Below are 12,591 nucleotides of genomic sequence, written 5' to 3'. Positions count from 1 at the left end.
CCCATGAAATTTGTTTTGAAAAAAGGAAATAGGAAAACAACCATCTAAATCTAAAGTATGGGAAGGAAGAAATATATACCATGATACACTAAAAAAAAAAAAAAAAGTGCAAGTTTTCAACTTTTCCTTCTGAAAAGTATGTTTGCCAGTATTTTTACTACACCAGCAGATATTGCAGGCATATAAAATCTTTTTGTTTTTCAATGTCTGGATACATATTATACACACAAAATACACATATATATGAGCACACACAAACACACATAACCTATGGTTTAACTTCAGTAAACCATAAAACAGACACTGAAGGCTTGTTCCTCTCTTCTACAAACATGCTAACTCAAGTGTCAAAATTGCACCCTTTGTAACATCTTTCTCCTGCATTTGCTCAAGTGCCACAGCACTCCATCAAATCAGTCATGTTAGTCCAAAAATATGTTAGTCCACTGAAATATTTGTATGGGCAGCACTCTGTTAGCTTTATTACGTAATGAAATAACACCGTACTTCTTATCAAACTGGTGTATGCAATCAGATTTTCCTTTTGAGTGAAACAGAACTGCTGGTGCATTTTGCTGTAAAGAAAAGGATTGGGCATGTGAGTGTGGAAGAATGGCAGAAAACTTGCTAGGACTGAGTCCTGATACCTGGTGCAGAAGATTCTTAGCTAAGTCAGCAGTGCTGAATTATTCTTTCAATAGTTACTGAAAAGTACACTCTGTGATTGGAGGCTCATTTTTTCTATTCTATGAGCTAAAGTAACTACCCCTGCAGAAGCTGCTTTGTTAGCATGAAACAGAAAAAAGAAGAAAACCAAACATTTAAAAAGAACTATTACTACCTTTGCCAAGGTAATGCTATCTCAAGACTCAGAGATCATTTTAGTAGCTAAGATTCAAAAGAATCCACCTCTCACGTAACTGAAAGCAAAGCTGCAGGCACTTCCTTAGACTGATATATTGGTTTGCTGCCTGGTGTTCAGCTAGCATCTGACAAGTAAAAACAGGTCATAAAATACATTTGTAAAAAAATATAGAAAAGCAAAAAGTTCTCTTGGGCCTTAAACCCCACTCGCTGCAAGAAAGAAATTCCAAAGAAGAGCAATGAAGCTGTTGAAGGATCTGGGGCACACGTCTGATGAGGAGTGTCTGAGGGACCTGGAATTGTGTGGCCTGGAGGAAAAGAGGTGCAGGGGAGACCTGATCACTCCCCACAGCCACCTGAAAGGAGGGCACAGCCAGGCGGGCATCAGTCTCTGCTCTCAAGAAACTTGTGACAGGATAAAAAGAAATGGCCTCAAGTTGCAGCATGGGAGATTTAGATTGGACATCAGGAAAAATTTCTTCTCTGAAAGGTCCTTCAAGCATTGGAACAGGCTGTCCAGGGAAGTGATGGAGTTTCTACCTCTGGAGGTATTTAAAAGACACGTAGGTGTGGCGCCTGGGGACAGGGTTTAGTTGTGGACTTGGCAGTGCTGGTTAGACTTCATGATCCTAAAGTCTTTTCCAACTTAAATGATTCTATGTTCTAAAGCTGTTTGCTGTTTATTACTGAGAGCTTTCAAAATTACTTATCTTCACAGACTCTCCATGCCTAGGAGGTCACAGAAACAATTCCTGAAGGCAATGGAGTGCATAGCTACACTTTCACACAATGACCTTAAGTTAAACATTTTTAACCTTTTTAAACTTTTGATAGTGTTAACTTTACAGCAAAGTTGAGACAATAGCTATTTGATTAGGACAAACCCATAAAGAGCAAACAAGCTTTACACGCTTATTTTTCCAGGGGAGACTACCAGGGAAAGCATCTTTTCCACTGGATAAAGCCATTGGTAACGCAGGATGTAAGATGCATTGACAATAATGTTGGTAACATTAGCTGTTACTTTTGCTCCTGCAGCTGGTAAAAAGTTCCACCTACAGTACTTTGCTGAAGAAAACCCCTGACAATCCATTTACACAGAGATGACTCCCAGGAGGTAAGACACTTTTTGTGGCTGTTTTCTTTTTTCCTTGCTACACAAATCTAGAACCTGATCTCTGGATATAATAGTTTCATTAGAAAACTTTTCTACTTATGTTTACAGTTTAAAAATGTCCTTATAATATAGAAAGCTCCAGTGATGCAGGAGCAATTTAGCTATCTCATTTAGACACCACTCCTGGAAAGAAGAGCCTCATGAGTTTGTACGACACCACCACCTGAAACTGGAAGCATTCATGGGCAGGAGGGCTGGGTATCTTTTGCTGGTTGGAAATGCAGTGGTATTTGTGGTGTTTTGTTAGGTTAGAGAAGCAAAAAGGGATACCTGGATGCAGTGAGAGTATCCAGAAGGGTTTGCCTTCCCTAAGATCACAACTGTGATGTCACATTCCCTGTGTGAGTAATTCAAACTCAACTGCATTTCCTGCAGCCACCATGCAAGTTGGTTTAATTATTGCAAAACCATGCAGTGGCTGGCCCATTCATACACTTTCTGTCAACCTAGTCATGCTTTGTATTGAATACTGCTTTAGGGAAGACTGGTTTGAAATTACCTGCTCTGTAATAGCAACCTGGTTGGATTCCTTTTAGTCCCTGACTGGGACCCTGTCATCTGCTTATCTGCTTTTCTTTTTTTTTTTAATTTTTTTTATTTTTACTTTTAATTACCCACTGGGATGACCTGAACAACTCCCTGTCAAACCAAGTCTGTCACTTGGTTTGACACCCCAACTGAAAAGCAAGAAAGACCTTTCAAAGCCTCCAGGTCTCAATACATTGAGGAAATACATTATGCTGAGAAACTCAAGCCATGGATAGCAGTCACTGCCCAGTCTTGGGAAGGACAGAAAGCTGAACACTTCAATCACTTATCCCAGAGCTCTCAAGAGATGTCACTTCACTACCACTGGGAAACAAGGAGCAATCACTATCAGATGAACAGAAAGACTGATCAGTAGGGTGCTACTCTGGGGCAATCAAAGTAAAGATCACTAAAGTTAAAAAAAAAAAAAAAATTCTTCCACATATTTCTGGAAATGATGGCCAATATGCAGCAGTGGGTCCTTCCTCAAAAGAGAATTACTCAGAATATGACAAAATTGTATAGTCTAAATCAATTTTGGCATGGAAAATAAACTCCGAGAGAAACTTTCCTTCTCCCTTTATTTGACCAGAAAAAAGTGTAGCTGCTGTAGAACTGTCTCCCCTTATGTGTTTTAAGTATACTGCTTGGAAGGATACTGCAACAAAAAATTCAATTTGCTACAGGAAATAGATCATCTGTTTCAACAAACAGAATGCAAAACAAATTAAACACCATTAAATACTATTTTTCAAAAGATTTGACCTAATATTAAAATAGACTTATTTCTTGCTATAACGAAAAGGATGAAATACTTTCTCCAAGATGTGCCTTGTCACAACACCGTGACATTTGTAACGAGTGACATTTTCTCTGGTATTTCTTTTTCCCATGGATGCCATAAAGTGCATCACATGAATATGAAGTGACATCTTTACTAACACGTGGTACTTACTTATCACCCACAATTCCCAGGTTGATTGTTGGGTAGCCGTGCTCCTGGATTGTAGCCAGCAGGGTGGAGCGGTTACTGTCCCGAATCTTGCCTGGCAAGAGGTCATCCTCAGGATTCAGCAGCTACAAAACCAGAAACGCCCAGTCAGCCTCCTTGGAGCACTGTGCTTTGCACAAGCCAAGTGAGAATCATTTCTTCAGGTCGGACAGGATATTTTTAGACACATATCGTGAAACATATGTACAAAGTGATTTAGTGAATTTTAATTAATGAGATATGTAATGCGCATTTTTTAGTCCAATCCTCCATTGTTTAGTTTGTTTCTACTGGTTCATGTCTGCAAAACATTCTTACTCCTTATGAGCACATGGCTTCTAATCTCAGACATTAGCAATCAAACAAAAAACTTTCAAGTTTTCACGTTATTCTTCCTCTTTAATTGATTCTAAGGGAACCTCATTGATGTTGTTAACCAGATTTAAAGGCATTAATGAACATTTTGAATTTCCTTGTCTGCTCACCAAAAAAGATATCTTAAATACAACATTCTGCATTGGATTAATGAACAGAAGCCTTATGCTTAGTTCTTATATCAATTACTGTTTTGGATGAAGAACTTTCTCTTAAGAAAATCTATCGTGGCAATTACCTCACATGTGTTATGTATTTTGGAAGCTAAACTACAAAACATACATATATAAATGTATGTTTTATATATATTAGAAATTCTAATGTAGGACACAAAAGGACAATACAATATTGACAAGAGGTAAATAATGCTACTACTAATAAGAACGTATCTGTCAAAGTCACAGCATTAGGTAATAAGGTAAGAATAATGAGAAGTGGAGCATGGGTAAATTTTATGCTTTGGCTTGCAGCTCTGTTTCTGTGAAGATTGTCATAGGATGTTAAAGAACGTTTTAGCATTTTACAAAAGAGAATGTCTACATCAGTAAAGGACCCTTTAATGGCATGCAAGAATCTTCAATCATATGGAAGTTACCAGTCAGAAAATCACCACCTGTAATCCTTGTAGCTCTATGGATTTATTCCTCAGTTAGGGTTTTGGTTCCTGCATGCCACACCCTGTTTATGTTATGAAATCTGGCAATAATCTGTACCCCAGACGACAAAATCCAACCTATGAAAAGTTTTCAAAGTCTTTCAAAATTGAACGTATCCAAGCTGCATGAGAATACAGCTACTGAATTAATATTTGAGGCTGGATTTCAAAAAGTTTGTCTTAAAGGACAGTGAAAACTTCATGCTGCCTTAACACACATATCTCAACCCACATGTTCTTTAGATTTTGCTCTTCCTATTCTTTCTCTGTCCTGTTGCTGGAAGAAGTGAGAGGGCACAGTTGCTGGCCTGGGTCAACACACAACATATGTAAAGTTAGTAAATTAAGTTAATCTTAAACCTGGTTTTTCTGATGTAGTTAAAACAATTATAAAGCTGGTCTGCAATTCTACCAACAGGAGAGTGTCTGGATTTCAACATGTGCTACTATAAGAAAGAATATTGAGGCACAATACTGCAACAAGGCATTTGGTAGAACTATTGAGTTTTCCAAGTCAGCTTGTCTGCCATTTGTGTTATAGACACAGAGGACGTTGCTTAAAATAAATTACTCTTCAGTAATGACTGGCCACGTGAATTACAACCCCAACTACTCCACAGGTTCTCCCTTGCTGGCAGGAGGAAAACAGCTGGCACATGGTTGGATACATTACCAAAATTTTGGCAAAGAGAGTGTGAGACCTGTGAGAAAGCCCCTAAGGGAGAAAACACAAGCAGATTATTATGGGTTGATGCCTCACAGAAATAGCTCATGTCAGCATGAGTTGCTGTCAAAAGTGAGTCTGCTTGGGAGTAGGGTGGAAGTCACTAATCCAAAACATTGCCTCAAAAAAAAGACAGTATTTCAGACTATAATTCTAGACAAATTTTTCTTACCTCATTCCCTGTTGACATGACTGCAACCACTGGAAACTTGTTAACTTCTACTTCAGTTACTCCAACAGTTGCTAAGAGACCAATCTCAGATGGACCCATGTGGGTTCCTTTAGCCAGCACACATTCACCTCTTTTAATGTCATGTCCTATGGGTCTGAAAATCAGGACAGAAAAACAACATGAAAGAAAAACAGGATGAGAACCAAAGTACCTTTCCTTCATTGGTCCTGCTGCAGGTCTGGAGCGTCCACGGACTCTCCTTAGTCTGACTGTCAAAATGTCAGTACCACCCATGATTAAAAAATGACTTTGAAATTCATCAGCCCTTCAAACAGAGATATTTTAATAAATACAGACCTGATATCTTGGCCTGGCCGAGCTTGCACCAGGATTCGAACTTCTAGTTCTTCAGTGCCCTACAAACACAAGGACATCACATATGGTCAGCTGAACTATTCAAAGAAGATTAATGTTTAATTTCTCAGAAGTCTACACAGCACTCATTACACTGAAACGTTGTGGCTTAAGCATCATATCATTCTCCTGATTTATTTGTAAAGGTTGTAAGACAATGTGTGCTAAAACTGAAAAACATTTTAAGAAATGCTCTTTATGAGCTTACTAGGGGAGGACCAGCACTGAATATGTAGTTTTAGCTTCCCTTTTTTTTTTTTTTAATGATACCTGTGTTTATACAGCTTTCCTGTTTACCTCTTGATCTGGTATACTGAGTGGATTCTTTCTACTCCTCCTAGCCAACTTGATCTGGTCAAACCATTTCAAAGATGGCACTTGAAACAGACCATTAGCCTGGCAGACATTACATTAGCAGAAAGGTGGAAAGAAGCTGTGTGCTGCAGCTGTTTCAGGATTCTCACAAACATTCCTGGAGTGGATACTCCTACTTGAGAGCCTTGTATGAATCAGAAAGGGCTCAATCATCTTGTTTGTTTACTGTGAACAAGAGACAGTGGCCTGAAGAGTCTGATGCGTTTCCTTACTCAGAATGTCAATAGTTTGGTGATTCATTCAATGCCAATAAATGGTACATGACCTCTATCATTAATATTTAAATTTAAGCCCTGCAAATGGGTTGATGACATATACACTCAGTTTTGAGATGGTGCCAGCATGTCAGTACCACTAAATCTAAACTTAGACTAGAAAAAATTCTGGTTTTCCATTATGATGTAGTGCTTATATTTGCAATGTGGTAGTCCTCCAAGATGAGGCGGGCAATGGCCACAAAAAACTTGCTCAGTAAGGCTAATGGAATTGATTAAAAAGCAGTGAAGGCAATGGTGTATTTTGCAGGAAGATATAATCTACACATATACATCTGTAACCCCAAAGCAGGATTGATAATTTCAATAATTTCCCTGCTAGGAATAAGGACATCCTCCACAGCTTGATGAGTTCATTAGATGCAAAAATCTATGCATTTAATAAGATTAATAAGGCATGAGAAAGGATCCTGAGAGTGAGTTTCAGTTTTTGCAGACTTTATCAGTTTTGAACACTAGAATTCATCTGCTTACACCCCAGCTGCAATTACAATGCTGACACTGAGCTGTGGTGAAGGAATAGCTTGTCAGAACAGCAGCAGCAGAGCAAAGGCTGATCTGAGCACAGAACCACACACATAGTTCATTCCAAAGCTGAACTTGGAAGCTGTGACAATAAGAGACACATCTTCTCGCCTTGAAGTCTCTCAGATGACAGCAAACATGAGGATAGTGCCTTGAAACCACAGCTGGGATTCAGAAGCAAACACAGCAACACAAAGGAAGCCTAAGATGGACTCTTTGGAATAAGGTTGTCTACAGAGAGCTCCTCTGCTTCAGAAAAAGCACATTTCATATGTTGAGACAATGGTGCATACAGAATTAGTACTACAGTATTCATATTTTTTCTGTGTTTTTTTTCTGTGTTTTCTTTCTGTTCTCTTATTTGCAGCATCTGTAAGGTAGTCCACTAATATGATGTAAAGGTAGGCTGGAAAATCTGTTCAAAAACAGGTTTATGCCTACATTCTGGAGGAATATGCACCTTATCCATTTATTGGTTTTTAGAGGTCTTAAATTCAGTAATGTTCTCATTTTAAAGGAGCACAAATGTCTTTAAAAAAATCTTAGTTGTAGTTTAAAAAAACATTTACTTCCCCTGTTTTATAACAAAACCTCTTTTCCTAAACAGATTCACTGGAAGGCATTTGAATAAGAAGTATTCTCCAAAATCCACCAAATTCTCCTTTGCTGAAACAAGACCAACTCTGATAATACAGAACTGTCCTCATAGCACAGTTTAAAGCAATCCAAGTCCTCCTATGGATTTTGCAGCACTTAAAACAGAAGTGCAGAAAATCATATTCAGCTTTAATTACATCAGCAGTAATTCACTGTATTATTCTGAGATCATAATGTAATTAAAAAAAAAATTCCCCTTCCTATCTGGTGAGATTTCCACTAGCCTGTGTTTTAAAATGCAATTACAGTAGACAATTGAATTGGACTGTGGGCATGGATTTCCAAGAGGCATTTGCCTTTCACTCAAATCATGCTCCCAAACATTTTAGAGTGAGCACTCAACAATTTTGATGAAAAATCAGTCAGAACAGGAAGGTCTGTGGTACTGTTATCACAGCCTGAAAAAGTGAGAATTGCCACTAGGAACTGATACAAAATCCCTCAAACTTCCCAGATTACTGAAGCGCTTTTCTGTATGACTGACTTTCATATTTACAGGATTGCTTCATGTGCCATTTGCTGCCGCACACAAAAGAAAAATGAGTTTTTTAACTTGTGACTCACATCATCTGATTCCCTGATGAGCTCTGTATCTTCCACCTGCACCACTGCATCAGCACCACATGGAATTGGAGCACCAGTTGTAACTCGCATTACCTGACCAGGCATCACAGTCTGTGTTGGCTGAAAAACAAAAAAACAGAAATTAATCTCTTTTTGGAAAAAAAAAAAAAAAATTCAAGCCACTGGAACTTTATGCAAGTAAACTATCTGAAAGATCTGAATTCTTATTTGCTGCATGACTCTTGATATATTGTGGGCAATATCAACAGGTACAATAAACTCCAATTCATACCTGGCTTTATTTATATGGCCACATATTAGGTGGCTTCAGGTTTTTCTCCTTATAATTCTATCACATGAACAACTTTCAGAAGAAGGAATATACTAATACTCAGAAAAATATTTGGCACAGAAAAATAACTGGCTTAAAAATTTAACTGTTAGATGGAAACTTCCATGAACAAAAATCTAGCAGGTCTAAGTACATAAATATTTTTGCAGAGCACTCTGGCTGCCAGGGCTGAAATTGCTTTGGTTGGATTTTTGTTCTGTTTTACCAGCACACTACTTATGAAAAGCCAATGTATAATTGTAATGTAACAAACTGCTTAATTTTTAGGCACATTTCTTAACACTGAGACAGCTCAATACTAGTTCACAGACAATATCTATCGAAGGCATAGGAAAAGGGTGGGGTGGTTTTTATCTGGCTTACCACAGCATCACAGTGACCTTTTGTATTCCAAGAAATAACTGAGCCTAGAACTGACTGAATCTTAACCCTTCTTTGCAGGTAATGGAAATCTAATATCCTTGGAGAAGAAAAAAAATAAACCCCCACTTGCCATATGTCACAGTTAATGTATTTTTAGGGGAAGATTCATGCTATCATGTAAGTATCTAAACCACATGACATTAAAAAAAAACTTTTAAGAAAATGGCATTTATTCCTCACCCCAGACTATGCAAGGAATTGTGGATGGATAGCTGAAACACTGCCATTTGTACTAAAGCTGCTTAAAAGGGAAAATAATGCTATCTAGTGTGTAATTTTGATTTTTATGAAAAGAAATGTTACGAAAGGCAAAGCTTACCCCTTGGATTATGTATTTTGCATCCCATTGTATCTTTTTCAAAGACAATTATTGTTCAAAACAATATTAGCTATTTTTAATGTATCTTTTAATCTAAACATACATTACAAATAGGTAATATTGTTTTGAACTTACTAAGTATTGCCGGCTTAAATTTCAGAGGAATATATTGCATAAAAAAATTCTGCCTATTAAAATGCATCACAAAGAATACAAAATGTCTACTACTGCCACAAATCACAGCCTATGGTGATAAAATGTGCTGTAACTAACCAAATTTTTGGAGTTTATTGTTAGATGAGTTAATTTTTGAGATGCAATGATGCGATACATTTAAACAAATTCATGATACAATTGCTTTTAGAACTGGTCATGTTGCTCATAAATTTAATTTCATTTTTGTCTGCTGAGAATCTGATCAGATTAACTTTATGAACAAAAGTCAACCATTAGATTTATTTGTGAATCTCCAGGGCTGTGATCCTCTATGATAGATTTTTTGGAGATAAAGAAATGATTGCTTCTCAGAAAACATATCAATGTGCAAAAATTTCACAGAAGCTCTTCTAAAGGCCCTTGGGATCTCACTTTTACCTGCAATGGGGCAATGCTGGTTTCTGTTCTTTGCCTTCATTACTGATAACCTACTCAATTTTAGTCACTGAATAAAACCCAGAAATAATTTCCTAAGCACAACCTCTATCTCAGCCAATTTCTCCTGCACATGATTACACCTCTCCTGTGTCATTTAGAATGATCCATGCTCCTTTCTGTAAAAAGGCACAAGTTATTGGAATAGTGGAAAATGCCTGCTTTTCATTCTAACATTGCAGCTGGTTAGTTCTAGTGCCTCTCACAAACACCTTTAGGAAGTCTTGCAGGAAATGCTATGGACTATATGAGTCTGCAGAAGGAAAACTATTTTTCCTATTCTACACACAGGCCATTGTGGATGGCTCGTGACCAGTAATCTCAAGTGTGCCCTAACCTTCCCAAAGCAGGGTGATGCCTGAAAGCTTTCCCTGATGTACAAAAAAAGGGTTAACATAAACATGACCATCTGTAAATGGACTTCAGAAAACGTACAAATTAAAAATTGATACAGAAATGTCCAACTTGGCTATATGGCCTTCCTGCGATTCTCAGTCCCATCTTCTTCCTTGCTACTAGCATTTATGTAACCTTTTTCCCTACAGGAGGAGCCAAACCTAAATCTATTTTGAACTCCCTGCTGTGAATCATTCTGTTAATTGGTCTGTAACATGAAAAGCAGAATGTTGCTGCTGAGAGTGACTGAAGGGTGAAATGAGACTGAGGAGCCTTCCAAGCCTATAAATAATTTCTTGGGAAGGAGATGAACCTGAAGATGTGTTTGCTCCAGAAAAAAAAAAAACAACTTTGACCAATTATTCTGAGGTCAACAGCCTTGTTTTTCTAACTTGCCACTGGTATTTTCGGAAATAGCCTCTCTCTGCATGCCTGCTTCCCACCCAATGTTTGCTCCTTGCCAGAGAGTCTTCCTATTCCCCGTAATCTGGGAGGACAGACTGTCCCTGTGGAGACATTAGCGAGCTCTTGAACTTTGTTGGAGGGAAGCAGCTTCCATTTGCCCTTTTATCTCTTGTACAGACCTGCTGAACTGATTAGGACACTGAAACACTTCAGCCCTCTAATGGGAAGTAGTCGCCATTAGAGACAACTTCAGCAGCGCTGCTTTTAAGCAACACTGTGCTGTGATATTTAACTGGCAAAATGATAATATTGGTGACAGAGGAATAGTGATAGGAGTGAAAATTCAGCAAGATGCTCTGCTGGTTCTTGCTATTTTATAGTGATCATAAAAAGGGTTGTAAAAATAGTTGTCTCTGAATCTTTTGGATTCTGGACCAATGCTTGAAAATGCAGTCAGGAGGGCTAAAAATAAAAGGCAGGTTAAAAAAACTGCTGAATTAACTTGCCTTTGTTTTTTTAGAATTGAAAGTAATTTAACATATTTTTGCAATTGATCCATTAATCTAAGTTCACATGAATATCACTACTGAGAAGATGTCTATTATACCAAAGTATAGTTCATGATGATGGATGGGACCTAAAGCAAAAATAATTTTTACAGCTCTTCCTGACATGATTAGCCAAATTAAATGTCTATTACACATTTAGAGACAGTTCAAGTACATTTTAAAAAAAATTAAATCATCCTGCAACTGGTAATACTTCTAAAACCTGATACAACTTTTGAAATATGTTGATTTTACTTGGACTTTTTTGTTTAGCAGTCAAAATGGACATACTATAAAATCCTAATTAAAATTGATTAATTCCTTGTTTTGCCTGTTCCTTATCCTTTTTTCCATCATTTCACATACAAAAAATACACAGAATTATAAATCAGGACTTGAAACAGCTGGAGAAACATTTTGGACTAACTCATGTTTTCCTGAACACAGCTACCAGGCATGATTAAATGGACAGACCAAGAGTAGTTGAACATAACTTTTTTTCCCATTTCCCCAGTATGAGTAAAGAAATTTAATGAAATATGCTCTTGAATTTGAGAACAAATCACGAAATTTGTCTATTAATGAATATTTATAGAGCACCGCAGGTCACAAACAGGTCATGCCTCAACTTGCTTTTAAAATCAATCCACGTATCATCTAAGTTGCACAAACACTCTTCTCACAAACCAGCCTCAAACCAGGCTGCTGCCAGGCTCCCTCAAGATTGTTCTGATCGTTACCTATCTGCAAAAGCTTAATAAAAAATTTATACACTTCATTTTGCAGCTATCAGTGTGAAAAATGGAAGCATCTTATGAAAACTGTTATTGGGCTGACATCCTTAAAAAAATCTGTCATCAAGAGGGGGTTAAACCACTCTTTTCTCTGCTTATGAATTGTTGTGCCACCAGAAATCTCATGTCCTCAAACATTGGACTAGGGCAGAACGTTACTGTATGCACTCCTCTCAGACATGTCAGCACAATGCTCTGAAGTATTTTGGGATATCCTTGTTAGCTCCTTATGTAACTGTACTACCTCACTTTCTGAAATCATGTCCCAAGGCACATAGCAGGAGGGTCAGTACAGCTGTGTCCTACTTCACACCACATCCAAGACTATTGAATTTTGGAGTGCTAGCAAGGCTTGTAAAAATACAAAACAAAATCTTACAGGAGAAAAATACATTAAAAAAAAAGAG

At 37.6% G+C, this 12,591-nt stretch overlaps 1 protein-coding gene across 15 annotated transcripts in view; it reads right to left on the bottom strand.

Moving 5' to 3' along the window:
• GPHN (gephyrin) overlaps positions 1 to 12,591 on the bottom strand; it is a 261,241-nt gene that overhangs the window by 24,099 nt on the left and 224,551 nt on the right. For all 15 annotated transcript variants that reach the window (XM_058027375.1, XM_058027378.1, XM_058027377.1 and 12 more), the window contains 4 exons: positions 8,297 to 8,416; positions 5,844 to 5,902; positions 5,487 to 5,640; positions 3,525 to 3,646 (listed from right to left, as the gene is read on the bottom strand). In XM_058027375.1, coding sequence (XP_057883358.1) covers positions 3,525 to 3,646; positions 5,487 to 5,640; positions 5,844 to 5,902; positions 8,297 to 8,416 — 455 coding nt within the window. The remainder of the gene's footprint in view (positions 1 to 3,524; positions 3,647 to 5,486; positions 5,641 to 5,843; positions 5,903 to 8,296; positions 8,417 to 12,591) is intronic.

This window comes from Melospiza georgiana, chromosome 6, assembly GCF_028018845.1.
Source record: "Melospiza georgiana isolate bMelGeo1 chromosome 6, bMelGeo1.pri, whole genome shotgun sequence".
NCBI classification, from domain to species: Eukaryota; Metazoa; Chordata; class Aves; order Passeriformes; family Passerellidae; genus Melospiza; species Melospiza georgiana.
The sequence above is the reverse complement of the archived record's forward strand: the minus strand, read 5'-3'. Positions and strand labels throughout refer to the sequence as shown.